Source organism: Pseudopipra pipra, chromosome Z, assembly GCF_036250125.1.
Source record: "Pseudopipra pipra isolate bDixPip1 chromosome Z, bDixPip1.hap1, whole genome shotgun sequence".
In the NCBI taxonomy this organism is placed as follows: Eukaryota; Metazoa; Chordata; class Aves; order Passeriformes; family Pipridae; genus Pseudopipra; species Pseudopipra pipra.
In genome coordinates, this window is record NC_087581.1 from 61,601,272 (window position 1) to 61,620,518 (window position 19,247).

At 40.0% G+C, this 19,247-nt stretch overlaps 1 protein-coding gene across 3 annotated transcripts in view; it reads left to right on the top strand.

Moving 5' to 3' along the window:
- Positions 1-19,247, top strand: part of ECPAS (Ecm29 proteasome adaptor and scaffold) — a 61,158-nt gene that overhangs the window by 22,164 nt on the left and 19,747 nt on the right. For all 3 annotated transcript variants that reach the window (XM_064641198.1, XM_064641197.1, XM_064641200.1), the window contains 16 exons: positions 41-163; positions 1,288-1,391; positions 2,422-2,545; positions 5,043-5,123; positions 5,862-6,093; positions 6,633-6,724; positions 8,498-8,632; positions 10,683-10,848; positions 11,323-11,495; positions 11,953-12,054; positions 13,853-13,976; positions 14,922-15,067; positions 16,123-16,177; positions 16,968-17,082; positions 18,024-18,089; positions 18,262-18,379. In XM_064641198.1, the coding sequence (XP_064497268.1) occupies positions 41-163; positions 1,288-1,391; positions 2,422-2,545; positions 5,043-5,123; positions 5,862-6,093; positions 6,633-6,724; positions 8,498-8,632; positions 10,683-10,848; positions 11,323-11,495; positions 11,953-12,054; positions 13,853-13,976; positions 14,922-15,067; positions 16,123-16,177; positions 16,968-17,082; positions 18,024-18,089; positions 18,262-18,379 (1,956 nt within the window). The remainder of the gene's footprint in view (positions 1-40; positions 164-1,287; positions 1,392-2,421; positions 2,546-5,042; positions 5,124-5,861; positions 6,094-6,632; positions 6,725-8,497; positions 8,633-10,682; positions 10,849-11,322; positions 11,496-11,952; positions 12,055-13,852; positions 13,977-14,921; positions 15,068-16,122; positions 16,178-16,967; positions 17,083-18,023; positions 18,090-18,261; positions 18,380-19,247) is intronic.

Genomic DNA, 19,247 nt, shown 5'->3' on the forward strand with positions numbered 1-19,247 from the left:
CACACTCCGTAAAGTGAAAACTCTTGGTTTTATACTGCAGGAAGATGCTGATACTAGGCTTGCCATTCAGGAGGCGTTGTCTATGATGGTTGGAGCATACAGTAACTTGGAAGGAGCCCAGCGTACCCTAATGGAAGCTCTTGTAGCTTCTTATTTAATAAAGGTATTTTCAGTGGAGTCAAAATTACATATCTTAAAAAAAAATCGCTATTAATTGTTTTCCTGTTTCCTGACACATCTGTTAGATACTTTTGGAATAAGTGTCCCTTTTCTTACTGAGTGTATTGGCCTGTCTGGGAGAAGGGGTGAGGAAGTGTTTGCCTAAATTAAATATTTTTAATATGGCTCAGTGTCTGCACGGGAAGTGACAGTGCAGTTCTCTGTGTTCTGTTTAGCAAAAAAACAAATCCATTGCAATTACACTGTATGTTTCTTGTCTCCTTGTAAGGAAACTGAGAAATAGATGCTTCAAGGACAGTGTCTTTTGAAATGCTTTGAGCCAGCAGGAGTTTGGTAGAAGGGAAGGAAATCCCACTGCTAAGTGGGATTTCAGTGGGCTATGTGATTTCTGACACAAGGCTCCTGGGAACTTACCCAAGAATTCAGCCTTAAGGCACTAGTTTAGACTAAACCAGACTTGACTGACTCTCTTACTTTACTGAGTACCTTCTTCATGTTCAGAATACACCAGAGGTCTGAATTTTCAGGAAGAGTGCTTTTTGTATACTCCATGTTTGTATGGGTACTCAGGCCGACTGGAGGTATATGTATTTCTAGTGTAAGAGACTATTTTCTTGCTGTTGACTCTTGACTCTTTTGCTCAAAGGATCTAGGTCTCCAGGTAATACCTTTTTGAGACTCTCATGTCTTGTAGACAGAATGACCACCCTAGGCTCATGTTTCTCTTCCACCTCTGGCTGTGCTGCTCCAAAGCATAGCTTTTTTTTCTGTGGATAGATGATGTATGTTATATTTATTTCAAAATTGCCTGGATGGAACAGTTCAGTTGTCCAAGAATGAGTGATAACCCTGATTTACCATTCCCCAAAAATGTGCCTGTGTTTAATTAAACATTTCATTCCACCCTAGTGTGTATATGAGAAGCTTTTCCCCATCTCCTGCCGTATGAAGAGTTAGCATGAATAGTGTCTCAAAATGTCCAAAGTCTTTGATTCATGTTGGTACCAGAGCACAAAACAGTCTACTGATGGTGTAAAAGTGGTGAGTGCAAGTAATTAGTGCTGTCATTTAAAACTCAACCATATGTTTGTGTCTTTTCCCTTTAAGCCTGAAGTTCAAGTACGTCAGGTGGCTGTGAAATTCGCTAGCACAGTGTTCCCTCCAGATCATATCCCTTCCAGATACTTGCTCCTGTTAGCCGCAGGAGACCCGTAAGTTATTTTCCTCTCTAAGTTATTTTCATATGCGTATATATATGCACGCACACATATATATTTGGATTAAATATGAATGCCTGTATATACGTATGTATGTAAGTCTGCACATAAATAACTCACAGAAGATCAAATATGATAATTCAGAAATTAACATTTGCATAGGGACATTCTTGGCGGTTCTGAGGAGAACTGTTACTGTACTCTGTGATACTCTGGACTGTTTTTCTTGTTTCAGATGAATTGCTGTCACTAAAGCACTTCATGTTAATGATCAGTTGCAATTACAAAGTAGAAATGCGTTAACTGAAATCAGTTTTGCAGTGGCTAGGAATTATTTTTTTCCTGGCAAATTTTATCAGTCTATTTTTAGCTGGTATTTGTAAAGAGTCAAGAGCATGCACTTGTGAGAGTTGCTGCACTCTTCTGAGGTGTGGGTGACTTGTTAAATTACACTAATCATTTCATTTGCAGTCTTCTGTCGCTGCAGTGTCAGTGGTGGGGATTTTTCGTACTTAACTTTAATTGCTCAATTTTTGATGTAAGTAGCTATTATGTAACTAAGGAAAGCTAAACAGATCAATTGCAACAGCTCCATCACTGCAGTGTCAGCACTGTTTCAGAAATAGTTATATGCTGTTACGGAAATAATGATAAACCTGATAGGTGTTGGCTGAAGCTTGACTATAGGAAGTGACAGGGAGGAGTAGCAGATAGTAAAAGAAAGATGTGGGAACCAGGAACTGCTGATGAACACTAGAAGGATGTAAGAGCAGCAGAAGTGAGCTCATACAGATGGTTTTGCAGAGGGCGCTCATTACTATCCTTTTTTTCTTTCCCCTCTCTAAAGTAAACAAATCATTAAAAGTTCTAATGCAGAATTTTTTCTCCCTTCCTTTCAAAAAAACCCCCACATCTCATTTAAAAACTGTTCTCTCTCCCCCAGCTTCCCATCATACCTTACTGATCACTAGAGGCTATTTGTTCCGTGCAAATAATGTCTGTTTTTTGTCTTTTCTTCTGAAAGACGGGAGGAGGTACATGGAGAAGCCCAGCGGGTACTGAGAACGTTTTCTGGAAAAAATGAGAAGGAGAGTTCTGGGAAGCAGCTGCCTTCCTTCCCTGAAATGGTCCTTTACATTCAAGAGAAGGTATGATGCTTCTGTCCCAGTAAATGACAAATACGTACCTGATGCTCAGGCATGTGGTCTTCCCTTCCCTGTGTCTGTCTCCCTCACCCTCCCCAAGGAATAAACTTAGTGAAAATCACAGAGAGGACCACACATAGTATTACAGTTGCCAAGATTAACACTCATTACTTTCTGCTGGCAGTAATTGCAAGAGATCCAAGTGTTAAGTAATGAGGCAGATCCTTGTAACAAAGTGGGTATTTTGCTTTGTTTCAATTTGTGCAAATGATGTGTGGAACGGGCAATCTAGTATTCAAGGCTGATAATCCAGCATTTTTCTCAAATAGGGCTTGCTCACAAACGTGTTCTGAAGGCACAATAGGTCACTGCCGGCTGCTCTGTGAAGGTTTTCAGGGCTGGAATCACGCCCCCCGCCCGTCCCTCGTGGCAGGGACAGGCAGTGGAGGTACTTAAGCCAGGAGACAGAGACCATGCAGGGAATCCAGCAGCAAAGAAGAGCCTTTATTCAAATTTCCCACAGCTTATAAGGGCTGCTGGGCCAAAGAGGGGATTGGCCATTTGGCTAGCCAGTGCAAGGAGACAATATAATAACTATGGCAACACAGAAACCAATGGTAGACAAGTGAGTTAACAACTTCCAAACCCCAGCAGAGGACCACTCTTTTTGGCCCAGTGAAAAATAATGTGCATAAAACAGAAAAAAGATTCTGTGCTATAAAGGAGATACTGGAATAAGTGAAAAAGTCTGATTTGTTGACCTAAAGGCTTAATTTTTCATCTTTGCTGCGATTTGTGGGCATAATGGCCACGTAACTAGCCTTTCATGAGTTTAGTGGAATGATATGCCAAAAACTGTGCCACTCATTTTACCCTCACTGTTTGCACCGAGAGCTTGTCTAGAGAAGTGTTAAAATATACTCTCTGTTACACACTTCCTTGTAGAGTATCTGTAGTAGGCTTATAAGCTCTAAAGATGTGGAGAGTCACTGGCAATATTTTTCTTCCTGTTATCATCTACTTTTTAAAGAAATTTCAGAAGTTTGTAATGTTGGAACGTATATGGTTTTGTCAGAGATCTGCAGTAGCAGAACCCTTAAACCTGACGGGTTTCTTGTATTCTCTAATGGTGGTGTACTCCGTTAGTGTACTCTGCTACTATATGAAGTATTTGAAGCTTCACGAGAACTTGTTTTTTGTCTAGAATGATGGTTATTTAAATATGTATTTAAATGTTAAGAAACCAAGATTGAGTTTTAGTGTGTGTCCCTTTGTAGGTAATTTTAAAATTTTTCTTAACACCTGTAATATCGCTAAATAATTATGGATCAGTGTAGTTTAATCACTACTGAGAAAAGCAAGATGCCCTGACTCATGAGGAAACTTAAAAAAGAATTTTTGAGCACTTTTCAGATCTCCCTTACTTTCCTGAAGGTGAATTTCAAAATCTCAGAGGTGCATTAATTTGGTTAGTTATCTCTAAATGTGAACTTTCACGCATCATCAATAATCTGTGTTAAGAGATGTTTGAGGCTTCTGTATGCATTGCTTGGCACAACTGGCTGAGTTGCAAAATGGCTTTCCTGCATGAATTAGCATGATCCTTCTCTCCCCCTGCAAGAAAGTATTTGTGAAAGAGTGGGACCCAATCTGCTGGGTGTGAATGGGAACCCATTCTTCAAGGGAATCATCTTCTGTTCACTAATTCAGGTTTTTTTTAATGATTCTGGGTGTCACTGAAATTACCGTCCAGCAAAATATCTCAGCATGTTAAGAGAAGTGAGAGTCTGTTGACATCTGCAACTGTCTTGTGTGTTCATTCAGGTGCAAGGCTGCCTAGCTGAATCAAGCCTGGCACTGATAAGCATGCTGCCTATTTAATATATACATGCTTTTCTGCAACATTTGCAGTGGGTTTCACTGGAAGCCTCCTGTTCAGATGCTTTTCTTATGGAATATTCCTACTTATCATAGCTAACATTTCCACGGAAAGAAGTTACTCACTTGCTGCAGCAGCCTTCCACCTGCAGGGTCTGAGAAACTCCCTAGATTTGGCTGGTGCAGCACAGGGCACCCACCTCACACTACTGGGGAAGTCTGGCTGCAGCCTCTCCAGGCAGAGCTGCCATCTCAAAGCTTCCTGGCTGCCTGTCAGTGGGGCGCCTCAGAGTTCGGAAGTTTGAGGTATTTTGTTTTTGAATTCTAAAGCACTTCTTTTTTCCCTGAAGGGAAGAAAGACCATTTTACTATTTTAGCTTTCCCTTCCATTCCCTCTCATCAATTCAGAGGTTCCACTTTCTAGGTTGATAGTTAAGGTAGATCGACCTGAACTGTACCCTTTCCAAGTGCACTGTGCCCTTCTTGTTACAGAGCTGTTGTGCATTTTCAGTTGCTAAGTGAAGGATTAACACAGTCAAATCAGCAAAATTTCATTGACCTTTCCAACATCTCTGCTGTTAGGGGTCTGAATGTTCCACTCTTAATTTGCTCTGTTGTTTAGGCCTCTCACCGAATGAAAACGCCTGCTAAATATATGACTGGAACTGCAGCGTTGCCTTTTAATCCTGCCACATTTGGAGAGGTAATTGTCTGAATTTACTTCCTTAGATATGTGTACTGTTATTCATTTTGATGATACTGCAAGAAGCTGACAGCTACGATAAGTCCCCTACATTTTAAAATTCTTTTAAACATATGTTGGGATTAACTCTCCATCCTTAGTCCTTAAATGGCAGTCTGAACAGGATGTTCACGGGGGATTGGGAGGAATGTTCCTGAGAGGGTTGTTCCACTGCTTTCTGCAGCGTACCTAATGTAGGAGCTTGTCAGAGGGAGAAACTGGAAGTTCTGTGCAAAACTCCTATTATGCTCCTTGAGGCTGTTCTTTTCATAACAGATTCCCAGGCTTCAGAGACCTGTAGACACAAAGTCAGATGGGAAGCAAGATCTGTATTACCAATGTGTTGTCTTGCATTTGCCAAATTGCTGTAGGTTACAGGCTGAACTGCTTGCAAGGAGGTTGCGTCAGCTGATGATAAACCAAAACTCTGCATATGATTTAATCTGTAGAGAGCGATGCAGGCACTGTAGGGATGTCTACTTACAGAGGTGTATCGCAGAAACTGGTCCTGGGATTTGTTACACTTTATATTTGTTCTTGCATCTATACTGACTCTTCTGTCTAGATTTGGTTAAAGAAGAAACGGTCTAGTTTTGGTTACATTAAATATAGCATATTCCCTACTCTTTTTTTTCTCCTCCCTAGTTTTTCAAGTGCTCATGCACTCAGTATCCTGTGTTTTTTATCTTCTCTACTTAGATAGTGCTGTATCTGCGGATGTGTCTTGCTCACAGTGCTGGTGTGGTGCCAACCTCACAGAGCTTGGCAGATATGCAAGATCATGCTCCAGCCATTGGACGTTACATAAGAAACCTCATGTCTGGCAACCACATATCTTTCTCTTCCTCCTCATCCTCTTCAAAAAGTGCAGAAACCAACCCTGTACATATATATATTGGCCTTCTTCAGCAGCTCTTAGCTGGTGTTGGCGGTAAGAAGCTGTGTGCAGCAGCATCCTGAAGAAAAAAATGTCTTCTCTTTCTAGAAATGAGTTGCGTAGTACTTTGAATTTGGCTACAGCTGTCACAGAGTTGCAACATGGACTATATACTCTTTACTTTAAGCTTGTTTTCTTCTATGCTGTTATGTAGGCGGGAGAAAACAGTGCGGTAAAATTGCAGCATCATTTGACATAATAATGTAAAATTGTGAAGCCATTTTCTGTAACAGCTTCCTTACCAGTGATTGCTTTGTCTTCCTCACTCTGATAATAGCCTATCTGCCACAAGTGTAGTCTAAAACACTTGAATGAGTTTAGAACAAATTGCTACCAGAGCATTTGCTTTTATTAGCTTCCCTAATATTTCTGAGAAATACTGTACCCTATTATTCTGTATTGTTTGTTATCCCTAGTGAATTGCAGATGAATGCTTTGAAATGCCTGATACTTAACCTCATTTTATCACTGATTGTTAGATTGGTGTAAATACTGGAGTTGTTTAATAACATGATTCTTTAATTACTGTTTAGGTTTGCCAGTCATGTATTGTCTTCTAGAAGTTGTTTCAGTGTATCCAGAAAAACTAGCCACCAGATTTGTAGACAAAATGGATTGGATAAAGGTATACCGAAACCCCTTTTTTTTCTTTTGGTTGGATGGGATTTGGCATTAGCAAAATCTGGGATATTTCTCATAGTGAAACAGTATTATTTTCAAGTATGCCCTTAATTTGAAGTCTGGTATTTGTACTTACAGGCAACACCTCATGAGATGTTATGTGTACCAGGAGGGGGGAAATTATTTTTTAGTTCTTTGGTGTTACTGATTTTGTTAATTGACCTTGTTTGTTGACCTGCACCTGGGTAATCTATGTTATCAGTCCTGTTGGTATTGTAAGCCAGTTTTTTCTTGGCAAAAGAAAACTGAAAACAAAATCTGCCCATTTTTGAAGAAATTGTTTAACAATGGAAATGCTTTGGTGGGAAGATGTGAGTGGCTTCTCAGAAAATGAGATTATTTAGATCACTAAGTGTTTTAGAGGCCTTTCTTTGGACTTTTTTTTATTTATTAGCCTCAAGCAAAACAAATAAAAAAGCCCCATAAACTGGAACCTGCTTGGGAATAAGGCAAAGAGAATTCTGCTTTCCCTAGATTCTTTTTGCAGACAACTTTGCCTTTTTCATGAATTTGCTTCAAGCATCCAGGGTTTTTGAAGCTTTTACAGGTTGCCTTTCCTTTCACTGGGGGAATCTGGCAGAAACAAATACTTAAAGGTTGAAAAAATAGAATGTGTTCAAATAGTTTTTTTGTGATGATATCTGTGCTGCATTGCACTCACTGTATGTGGTTTATCACATCTCATTTACATGCAGGTATGAACTGCAAAGGAGAGTACTTAAAAACATTCTCCTTTTCAGTATTCTTCATCATTTTTTTAGAAAAACCTTCTTTTTTCTTTGGCCTGGTGTCCATTTGCAAAATTAAGCCTCTAGGGGTGGTTACTGATAATACCTAGTTTCAGAAATACTGTTTTAAATCATCCTTTGTGTGTTTTTTGTCTTGCCAAGGGAAAGGAACAGGTTCAGGAGTTTGTTAGAAGTCAGCTGTGTGATCTCATGCAAGCTTGGAGATGAAGTTAGTGTTACATTTCATGAGCCTGACAGAGGTCATTTCTTGTTTGCTTGCTTGGCTAATTTTGCTTCCTTTGTGGTGGCCCAAGCCATTCAAAGATTTGGGTATGAATTTTTCATAGGAGTCTGTTGCGTTATGCATTGAATTACTGGCAGAGGTAAGATTATCGTAACAAATGACCCAAGGCTTCTGAAAGTCAAATTTTTAACCATTTACTTAGATAATACAAGATCTCAGCTCCAAAGTGGATAATTTTGCATTGAGAACTGTGACTTCCTGGACATTTTCTTTTTTTTTTGCCGCAGTTGGATTTAAATGATTTAACCCTCTTGGGCCTTTTTTCCCCCTTTGATTAATAAAAAGGGTATGGAAGCCTCTGGTAGCTTTGGGGAAATAGTGGGTTTCAGGTATGGTTTTTTTTAGCTTAGTATGGATGCAAAACATGAGAGCTCTAAACTGAGGACAAAATTTGGCCAGGAATTTGATCGACATATTTTGACACAGAACTGATGGGTGGCCCTTTTGTGGCTAGTGCCATCTTTCTCCAAAAAGCTGAGTGTATAATGAATGCTTTGCTGAATTGAGGGCTTTGTTTCTTACAAATTGATAATGCTGTTGGTTTAAAGAGTGGTTTCTGAGTGAAGAACTACTTATGTAGCTGCATGACAGTTGTCTCTGTATATTGAATCTTTCTATGAACAGATTGTATAAGAAGCTGCTTTCGTATTTCATGCTTTGGTTTTGTTTTTTTAAACTCCTACAGAGCCTGATGAACACTAACAAAGAAGAAATGCGCGAGCTTGCAGCCCTGTTTTATTCTGTAGTGCTGTCCACCATGTCTGGAGATGAGCTTAGGGCAGCCTTGGAGCAGCTGATCAAGATGACAAAAGACAACCATGTAAACTACCTTCCTTTGTCTGCTTCTTGTTTTTATTCATGTCATGTAACTGATAGGATATTTGAATCTCACAGTGTGTCCAGGATGTATTAACCTTAATCTGGGTGTAAAATTAAGTAGCTGGCTTCCAGCTGGATGGTGAGAAGGGATTTTTGTTGTAGGTGAGTGGAACAGGTCTTTAAATAAATTAATCCCTGAAGCTGTTGTTAAGACCAGTAGGAGGGTTTCCTGGAGGCACGTCCCAGGCAAAGTACCATCATACATTTTACCATTTTTAGTCAGCTAAATAGCCACATCCCGTTGAGTGGTAATGGATCACAGTACCTTCTTCAAACAGTTTACCAATTCCTTATTCTTGAGCATCTACAGGTACCCACAGAACCTAGAAAATGTTTAACTTGTTAAATATTTAACTCCTCCCCTCCTGAGCCATAGTCGCCTCCTGAGTCCTCATCACCTCAGGGTGTTGTGCTGGGTGAGGGTTGTGGCTTCTTCCCTCCCACTCATGGACTGCTCAGCAGCGCTCCACAGCTGTATCTCTATATGGTGGGTTTGCCTGCCTTCCTTCCTCCAGCAGCTCCTTCCCCCTTCCATTATCCTTATCTCTCTGTTTTGCCACTACAAGCGTGGAAAAGGAGTTCTGTAAACCAGTTGGGCAGGTTTCTGTGCTGGTGTCTTGAATCATGAAAGGGAAGGAAAGGAGTAGCATTTCCAGGTTATTTCTCCAAAATGTTTTCGTATCAGTCTCTCTGAAGGACTTAATGGGCCACCGTTTTACATTGCAGGTGACAGATTCAAATGCTGACAGGAAGTGCTTATCACTTTGTCGTACTTAACAAACATGATTTATTTTTTGAATCTCTGAAAGCTGTACCTGTGAGCCAAAGCCATGCCATTGCTCAGTTTTATGTAGGGTGTAGCTCCTGCAGTTACAAAGCCAGCACAGACAAGTCCCAGCCCCCCACTTCTGCTTTTTGCCCCGGTCACCCAGGAAACTGTGGATGAAGTTTCATAGAACAGTGATGTGAACAGTTCAAGGAAAAAAATAGCAGGGTGTTCCCATGCCTTTTCGAATCTGAGTCAGTTAGAGCTCTTATTTGCTGCAAATATACAAAACCAGTTGAATCAGTACAGCTAATGGTGGTGGTAATTCAGTGTGAATGGGTAGGTGAAGTGTAGACCCATCTTCTGCTGGCTTTGCTGTAGTGAGACCACATCAAGGAACAGTCCCTGGTGGCCAAACAAGGTTGAAGATCCCATTCTGGCAGCACAGTTGCATTGGTGCAACTTTTTGTAGGGTTGTGATACAAAACAGAGCTGTGAACTAATTGAAGTTTAAGCCCCTGCTCCCATCCCTTTTTTTTCCCCCCAGTTAAGGTAGCACTTGTCTCCCAGCCTTGTTTCTGCACAAAATCCTTTCAATAGAATTCATCTGTAGAAATGAGCATTATCATTAGATAGTCTCAGCACTGAGTCAGCATTGGAGAAAGTGACTTTCTTGACATTAAATTGTAATAATTAAGTTTCACCATTTGTGGCCTACCAAACTGTGTAGAGGCACAGTATAGGCCAGCTGTGTTCTCATTCTTAGCAATGCAAATCTAGAGCAATTCCCCTTTTCTGCTTTTTACCAGAGTACATTTTGTCCCCTTAGTCTGAGTATGTCCATTTTTTAAGTAGAGACAATGTGGTATTATCTTAGTTTACCTTTGTAATTCTGTACTTTGAAGTCAGATGAGATAGATGATTTTTTTTTTTTTGGCCTGACTACAAAAGGGTAGTTTTAGGAATGTGAATGCTAATGGTGATAAATTCTTAATCTGTCCTCCTAAACCTCTTCTAAGTTTTGTTATTTTGTCTTAAAGGACTCCACTCATAAGAGAGTACTAGCAACATCAAACTGCCTATTGTTGCCTTATGCGTTAGAGCTCTGCATTCTTCAGAGTGCCTTCTGATCTGGCTTGTCCATATGTGTTTTTAAATCAGTGCTTTGTGCAAAGTGTTACTTACTTTGAAAATGAGATTTTTTGCACTGTTGGTGTTGTCGTAGTGCCCGGAGGTCCAACATGGATCCTTGTTGGCTTTGGGATTTACAGTAGGAAGGTACTTGGCCAAAGGGAAAATCAGAACAATGGAGCTGCATGACATAGAACAACCAAACACTGCAGTCATGCCGGAACAAGAACAACTTATAAAGTCAACAACAGAGACAATAGGTAACTTCTTGCCTAAGACTTTGCTGCATGTAACAGTTGTTCTTTCAATCTATTCGAGGCTGAGAATTTTTCTGATTTTTCTGATATTTTCTTAGATACTCAGCCCATATAGTGTAATCTTGAGTTCAATTTTTGTGATAGAATTTACAGCATGTAAGAATGTAGTCTGGTTAGATGTATGGACATAAGCCTTTTCAACAAAACCTAGGTGGACTCTAACTCAGAGACCAACAAAGCACAATTAGGAGCAGTGCCACTGCTTCAATTCCTCTCAATATCTCCTTTCACTTTGATTTTGTTCTAGCATAACACTTCCTACCAGCTCTAGAGGAGATAAATGCTTTGCTTCTTGCATGAGTACAATACAATACAATTGCATGAGTACAATACAATACTTGCATGAGTACAGTACAGCCTGCCTGCTGCTAAATAATAGTATAAATTTGAGTTGTTCTGTTTTGCTTTTTCCTGTAGGTTCTTTTCTGGACAGCACCTCTCCCTTCCTCGTGGTGGCTGCTTGTACAGCTCTTGGGGAGATTGGCAGGAATGGCCCCCTGCCAATTCCCAATGAAGGAACAGGATTTACAAAGCTACAACTTGTTGAAAGTTTATTGGCCCGAATCCCTTCTAGCAAGGAAACAAATAAGGCAAGATTTTTTTGTGGTGTTATGATCCATTTGTGAATGTTTTTGGATGTTTCATCCCCAGGTGTATGTATTCCCTGCCAAACTCAACCTTATTTAAGGGAATTAGGTTTGTTGTTAGCTTTAGTGAGTCAAAGTTAGGCTAAAGGTTCTTGCAATATTGTCTAGCAGTTGATCACTTGTGCTTTCTGTAGTCTTAAGTAAGGGCTTAAGGGATGAAAATATGAATCCTCATAATTTTAGTTCAAGAAAAATGGGAGTAGCTTCTTGTAAATAATCCTCAGAGGCCTGTGTTTTGGAAGAGAGGTGTACTGATTGATCTAATAAGCCACTAGCATGTGTGACTTCTGGCATCTTAAGCGGAACTTCAGTAAGGGTGAAAAATAGTGGGTTTAAAATATATCTCCTGGATTTACAGGAGGGTTATGTGATGGTGTTGTTTTTTTTGTTTGTATTTAAGATGAAGGAACGAGCAATACAAACATTAGGTTACTTCCCAGTGGGAGATGAAGATTTTCCTCACCAGAAGCTCCTGTTGCAGGGTTTAATGGATTCTGTGGAGGTGAGACACTATCAATGTATTATCCTTTATACTACCGTATTTCTATTTGGATGCTTTTTGTATACTCTAGAGCCAGATTTACAAGGGAAGTTGTCTTTTTGTAATAGTGGCTCTGGATTTTTTAATTCTGCCTTGAAATAGAGAGCAGACTTTGGGCTGCTAAAATGTTTTATGCCACAGTGTTTTACACACAGATTAAAAACTTGACATTCAAGGTCTCTGCCACAGTCTGAGAAAAATGCACATTTCGCTTCAAGAGGATTATGGATTTTTTTTCACACACTGTATATGTAAAATATTAAGATCTTATAGTAATGAAGCCATAGGTCTGTACTTTGGCCTTCAAAAGTACCCTAAAAGTAGGTAATGTAAGTACACCTCTTTTGTCTGAACTACATCAACTAATACTACTCACTTGAATTAGAAGCTTTGTTTATAGGAGTATATGTATCTGTTCTCCATCTTAATACATTGTTGTAGTGCACAGTACTTCAGAGCTGTTATACATATTGCAATATGCCAAATAGCAAAATTAAATAATCAAGGAGTTTTTTTAGTGTTCTTCACTTAGCTTGTTTTACCTTTCTTCCCTGCTCATACTGACATAGGATTCTGCATTGTAGAAGCAGCTGTTGAGTATAGACAGGCATATTTTGCTGAGCCTTCCAATCTGATGTGATCAAACAAGCAAGAATCACGGAATGGTTTGAGTTGGAAGGGACCTTAGAGATCACCTAGTTCAAACCCACTTGCCATAGGCAGAGACACCTCTCACTAGACCAGGTTGCTCAATGCCCCATCCAACCTGGCCTTGAACACTTCCGGGGTTGGGGTAGCCACAACTTCTCTGGGCAACCTGTGCCAGGGCCTCACCATCCTCACAGTAAAGAATTTCTTCCTTATATCCAATCTAAACCTACTCTTTCAGTTTCAAGACATGAATCAACTGTCCTATCACTATACTTAGAATACTAGGAGCACTGCGTACATGAACATAAAATGATGTTTGAGTGCTGTGTTTTTCTCCTGTAACTGCAGGGGGACATTACAACTTCCTTTATAAAAGGTGTACTTGAAAAATCCAATTTATCTTAGATGGCAGGAAGCTAAAGAGTTACTTCTCCAAGTGCCTGAACATTTTGTGCTTCCAGAGAGTAAGGAAGGCAATCTAGAAGATACTCAGCAGGCATGGAAATGAGTTCTTATGAGTCAAGGTTCATCATAAATAATTACAGGAAAGTGACAAAGTTCTGCGTATCCTGTTCTTGAAGGCTTGGAGGATAGTGTAAGGACAGTGAAACAAAACAAAGTACTGTCTGAATTCTTCTAAAGTGAAAAGAGTTTTCTGCATCTTTTAAGAGATCAGCTTCTGGATGGAATTACAGGAGACTCTTACTACTATGTACTATAAACAAAACCACAGTAATTTTCGTTAATCACTGGCAGTCTCATTCTAACTGTTTTGTTTTCATCCTGTCTATCCAGTTCTTTCTTTTCACTAAGTTGAACTTTTGCAGAGACTACTCAATACTTTGTAGGAGGTATGGATTAAAAAAAATGTGAAAATTTTAACTTTTACCATTCATTTTGGAGAGTTTGACCTCTTTTTCCATCAATTTCAGTGGGTCAGAAGCTCACCAAAATAGTGATCTTACTGCAAATTAGTGCTAAAAATTGGGATTGGGACAGGGACTGTGTGTTTGTATATTAATTATAAATTATAATTATAAATTATTAATTATAAATTTTGATGTGCGTTTAGTTAGTACTGTCCTTAATGCCCTGATGTGTTTTTCAGGCCAAACAAATAGAACTGCAGTTCACAGTTGGTGAAGCCATTACCAGTGCTGCAGTAGGAACCAGCTCAGTGGCTGCACGTGATGCATGGACAGTCACAGAGGAGGAATATATCCCTCCTTCAGGTAGGCTTTCCTAATGTGGGGGCTGATTTGGGAAACATCTGGACTAACACTGGGCTCTGTAACTTCACTTCTGTGGTGTTTGGTTTATAACAGTAGACATAAGAGACATTTTGTGTTTGTATATGGTATTATATACAGGTCATTTCACCTCTTCAAGTCCATCTGCTCAGAGGGTAGAAGACATTATGTCGTGGGCTGTTTAAATAGCTTCTTAATGAAATGTAATTAATTGCTGCTTGACTCTGTATTTTTTTTATTTTTTCTCATTAGTTTGCCATGTTGGGTTAGTTCTTAGCATACACAAATCTTTTAAAGTGACATTTTGAAGCCTGCACTGGAAAATAGGGTTATAAAATTGTATTGCAAATGTTTTTCCAACACCTTCCAGTGATATGATTAAGTGGCATTTCCATGCAGTAAATGCAGAAATTCTGTGTAAGAACTAAGGTTGTGTACTATTAGAATACAAGCATGAGAAAATGCTAGCTTCAAACCAGACAGGTGTAAATATCAGCCTCAGACCTGCAAACACGTGTTTTAATGTTGTGAGAGTGGTCTTAGATCTCTAGTGTACACAAAGCTGAGCATGTACAGCATGGGGTAGATACCGAACCCTGCCATTGCTCCAGAAATTTTTGAGTCCTTACGAAAAAAAAAAAGTAGCACCCTGAGTCTTAGGCAATATAAATGGTAGCTCTTCTTGGCCACAGGCTCTGGAACACATTCATGAAGGGTTAGGAGGACACAGTGTTTTTAGTAGGAGAAATACTTTCCAGTGACTCCAGTGAAGGCTTTTCCTAAATAAGCAGAGATTGAGGTGTCACCTGAGTACTTATGGACTTAATAGGTTTTTCATTTCTGCTGCACATTATTTTGACATTAAAAATGAGTATGGATGATTCTCAAAGCTCCCCTCTCCCCTCCACGTTTCTCTCTTTCATATAGATTTGAAAGTGAATGATGTGGTTCCCTGGGTCCTAGACCTTATTTTGAACAAGCACATCATCAGCCCTAACCCGCACACCAGGCAGGCAGCTTGCATCTGGCTTCTGTCAATGGTGAAGAAGCTGAGCACACACAAAGCAATTAAGGTAAGAAATATGCCTTTTCCTAACACTGGCTCCTTGTCCCTATTTTTGCTTCTTGCCTCATTTCTGTCCCTTTCTTCCCCTTCACTGCCTCTTTTCCCCCAGTGCTGGTCCTTATTGAGCTCTTTGTGAGTCATGGGTTATCTTCTATGAATAGAGGAACAGACTAACTGGCAGATGAACAAGGCTGTTTGTCACCTTTGTAAACATCTGACTTGCATCAAGTCAGAGTAAGCTCAGCATAGATTGCTGTTGTAAGATGAAGTAGCAGTACATCTTCCCTTGGGAAGAAGAGGTTGGTGTCTGTATAGTTTCTAGGATTCATATTTGGAAAACATAAAAGGAGATCTAGGAGTGGAAGAAGGGGAGAACTGGACTAATTTGTTTCACATAGTTTATCACAACTTTGGTACCTGGGAGCAGTTACAATGTGCTTCATGTATACTGTATTTTTGGTACACCTTGATGAAAGCCTCATATTTAAGGTGCCCGTCTGTAATGAGAGAGTGTGAAAGGTCCTATACAGGGACTTAATAATGCATTCCCAACCAAAATGTCCTCTCTCTTCATAGAGGTACTGGAGACTGATGGGACCATGTAACCATTGTGTGCTCTTCAGGTAATGATAAAGAGCTTTGGGGCAATAGGTGCTTTGCAAATGTAAGCTGTTACATGTAAAAGCTTGTGCATATTACACTTATCTAAACAGTGCACCTTATGAGGGGTAGCAAAACTCACTAGTTTTAAGGTGAAGAAGGCCCCATCTGGCTGCAAGGCAGATTTACGATGCACTGCTGCCAGGTATTTTAGGCAAGGCAAATAAAATATGGCTTCCTAATGGCATGGTAGCTGTAAAAAGGTGCTCTACCATTAGCTGTTACCTTTTGTGAGTGTCAGTCAGGCTGTTACTCGCTAATCAGGAAAGAAGGGCAGTTCTTGTCGTAGGTGTAGGTCAAATAAACAGCTCCATTGATAGAGTAGCCTCTTTTTATCTGTTAGGAACTTGCCTGGAGACCAGACAAAGGATCCAAAATAATGACCCTTTTCTCATCTTACAGTCTCATCTCAAGGATATTCAAAGTGCATTTGTTTCAATTCTGTCAGATAGTGATGGTAAGTACTATCACATCTTAAGAGTTGTGTCTTTTGATGGGCTTTTAACAGAATGGGGGGAATCTTTGAACAGGCAAAAAGTCAACTACACCCTCTCTGTCAGTCAGCATTGAAAGATGACTGTAGGTAGAAAAGTCCCATTTCTGATGTTAATAGGAATGATTTCTTTTCTAGGCACCACATGCAGAGATAAGAAGCACAACTTTTTTGTGTGTTTTGGTAAACAAGCACAAATATTTCTCTGCTTTTGCCCCTCCAGATTATAATCACAGAAATTGTTCAGTGGTGCTACTTCTGCTCTGCTTTGGGCAACAGGGTGTGTATCACAGAGTTCTGCATGGACAGGAACTCTGAGACCTCTTCAAACTAGCACATTTTGCTACCTGTGATGGCAGCTAGTGGAAAGGGTGGCATCCAGCAGTCTGTGCAAATCTCACCAAAGTGGAAGAGAGTATTACCATTAATGTTGCTGGACTTAGAGTGCCAGCAGTGTGTCAGAATATCTCCGGCTCTTGGAACTCTCCTTGCTATGTCAAAACCTGCAGTAACAGTATTTACATGAAGATGCCACCTAACTTCATGGGGTTTATGCCTTCAGAACAAATTGCTGCTTCAGAATGCAAAGTTTGTGTCTTGACAGACTAGATCTGCTCTAAAATGGAGAGCTGTGAACCGCAGTACAGTGCCCCGTTTGCTATGTATTGATTTTGGTTGAACTTTGATTTTTTAAATTTGAGCGCTGCTTAATTACATGCTTATCTTTAATTTTACTTCGTAAAATCTTTTGCAGAGCTTAGTCAAGATGTTGCTTCAAAAGGTCTTGGGCTGATATATGAACTAGGAAGTGAACAGGATCAGCAAGAGCTGGTCACTACTCTTGTTGATACCCTTATGACTGGGAAAAGGTACAGTGAACTCAGAACACTGTGTGAGAGTACTCTGAGCTATGTGTTTTATGGGAACAAAAGTGTTGGTTTTTTGTGGAAAGAGATGTTTTGTCGCCAAGGGCAAGCCAATATCCATTCCCAGAGAGTCAAATTGGGACATTTCTTAATTCAGCTTAGATTTTTTTTTTTGTGACTGAAGTTGTTCTGGTTTTGTTCCTTTCCACAAAGCTTCAAAATAATGTTTCAGTCCTGATTCAAGCAGTTCAAATCAGTTGGGGTTTGATTAGATTTCCTCCTTGCTGCATTGTGTAACTGCAGAGAACAATGACTACTTGCAGCAACTCTGCACATCGTGAATGTTGCGGAAGGGGGACTTGCTTGTGCCTGGAGTGCACCTATTGCTGAGAAAGTGTGTTAATGGTCACTTGTCAGCTTTAGTGGGGAAAATGCTGGTCTTAATCACTAGCCATGAGTTCTGTGTGTTGGTCAGTGCTGGAAATGCTCTTTAACAGCCTACTGCTGTCTTAACCTGGTGTGGGTTTGGCCACTGTGAAAAAACCTAGGCTGGTAGTGTAGAGATTCATTGCTGGTAAACAGGAAGAAACTAGATGAATGGGAATGGTATTTTTATATTTTGAAATAGAGATTTGCAGTCCATTATGTGGCTGTCTGAGCAGAAGTAAAAATCCAACATTCAGTGTTTTGACTTTTTACCTTCTGACTGCACAGCAAAACTCTCACTTGCTGCAACTCTCCTTAACATTACAGATGACACAGGTTAATGAGATGCCTTGCAATGTGTATGGCTTTGCACAACTGTATGTTCTTTTGTGGGTTTGGAACTGAAAGAATGTCAAGTTACTGAGTTAATAAAGGGAAATAAATTACTTGTTCTGTAGTGTGCAGTCTGTTCAAGGGTAGAGTTTGGTAAAGCTAATACTGGACCTCTTTTCTGTCAGAGCCAAACATGAGATGACTGGAGAAACTGTGGTGTTTCAGGGTGGTCTGAGCAAAACCCCAGATGGGTAAGTTTACTGACAGTTTCAATACAGACACAGTCAGTGCTGAAACAGTATTCCTTTGCTTATAAATCCACTTCCTGAGCTTTTTGCTCCTTCTTGTTCTCTCAATTATTAGGTATTGTAGTATTGGTGTAGCTAAACATAGTGACACTGATTTCCCTTCTGCTTTTTAAAGTCAAGGTCTTTCTACCTACAAGGAGCTTTGTTCACTGGCTAGTGATCTTAATCAGCCAGACCTGGTGTACAAATTCATGAACCTGGCCAACCATCATGCCATGTGGAATTCTCGGAAGGTAATTCTCTGCTTTCATACAACTTCCATTCCACTGTGAACTCTGGAATCAACAGCTGCATTTCTCTGGCTTTGGTTACATGTTTTATGGATAACTGCATGGAGAGGGCGTTGATGCTTTGGTGTCAGGACAAAGGCAAATTTACCAGCCTGAGAAAAAAAATTAGGATTACTTGAAATCCTTACAAAACATTGGTATCAAAGTGTTCATAAAATCCTAAGTCCCCCTCTGAATCAACTGTGATCCTTTCCTTTTGTTTTTTGAATGTGCTTAGAAGACAGGTCTTAGTGTGTTCAAATGGTGATAATGTTTTCAAAACTGCATGAATTTTCAGATGCCAGAGAAAAGTGACCCTGGTCACAAAGAGGCAGAGGAAAAAATAATCAGCAGTAGGTTGCTAAAAAGCACTGTTGTTGAAAGTATCCTTTTTTAACTGAAGTTCTGAAGTTTTGATATTTTAAAGCTGCTGGGACCTTAAACAAAGCCAAAATACTGTGGGATCCACTTCCTGCTGAAAAAAGAAGCATCATAAATTTGAAGATTTTAGTATACTTCAGAGCTTTAACGTGGGGACTCTCTGCACTGGCTTTACAGAAGCATGGAAGAATTTATTCTGTCTCTGGGAGCAGGCAGAGCACCTTTTGTGTGCTTGGATGCAGAAGAATCATGTAGCTGCCTCTGCTATACTGCACTTTTTGTGCTCTTCCATGCTTGCTACCTAAGGTTTTGAGTCTCTGGCAACACCACTTAGTGCAAAAAACAAGTCCTAGCTTTCATCCAGAGTTTGGCAAGTCAGCAACATCATTCAAGGCTTCCTTGTCTTTGTACCGGGACTTCAGAAGCACGAGAACATAGAACATAGTTAGTT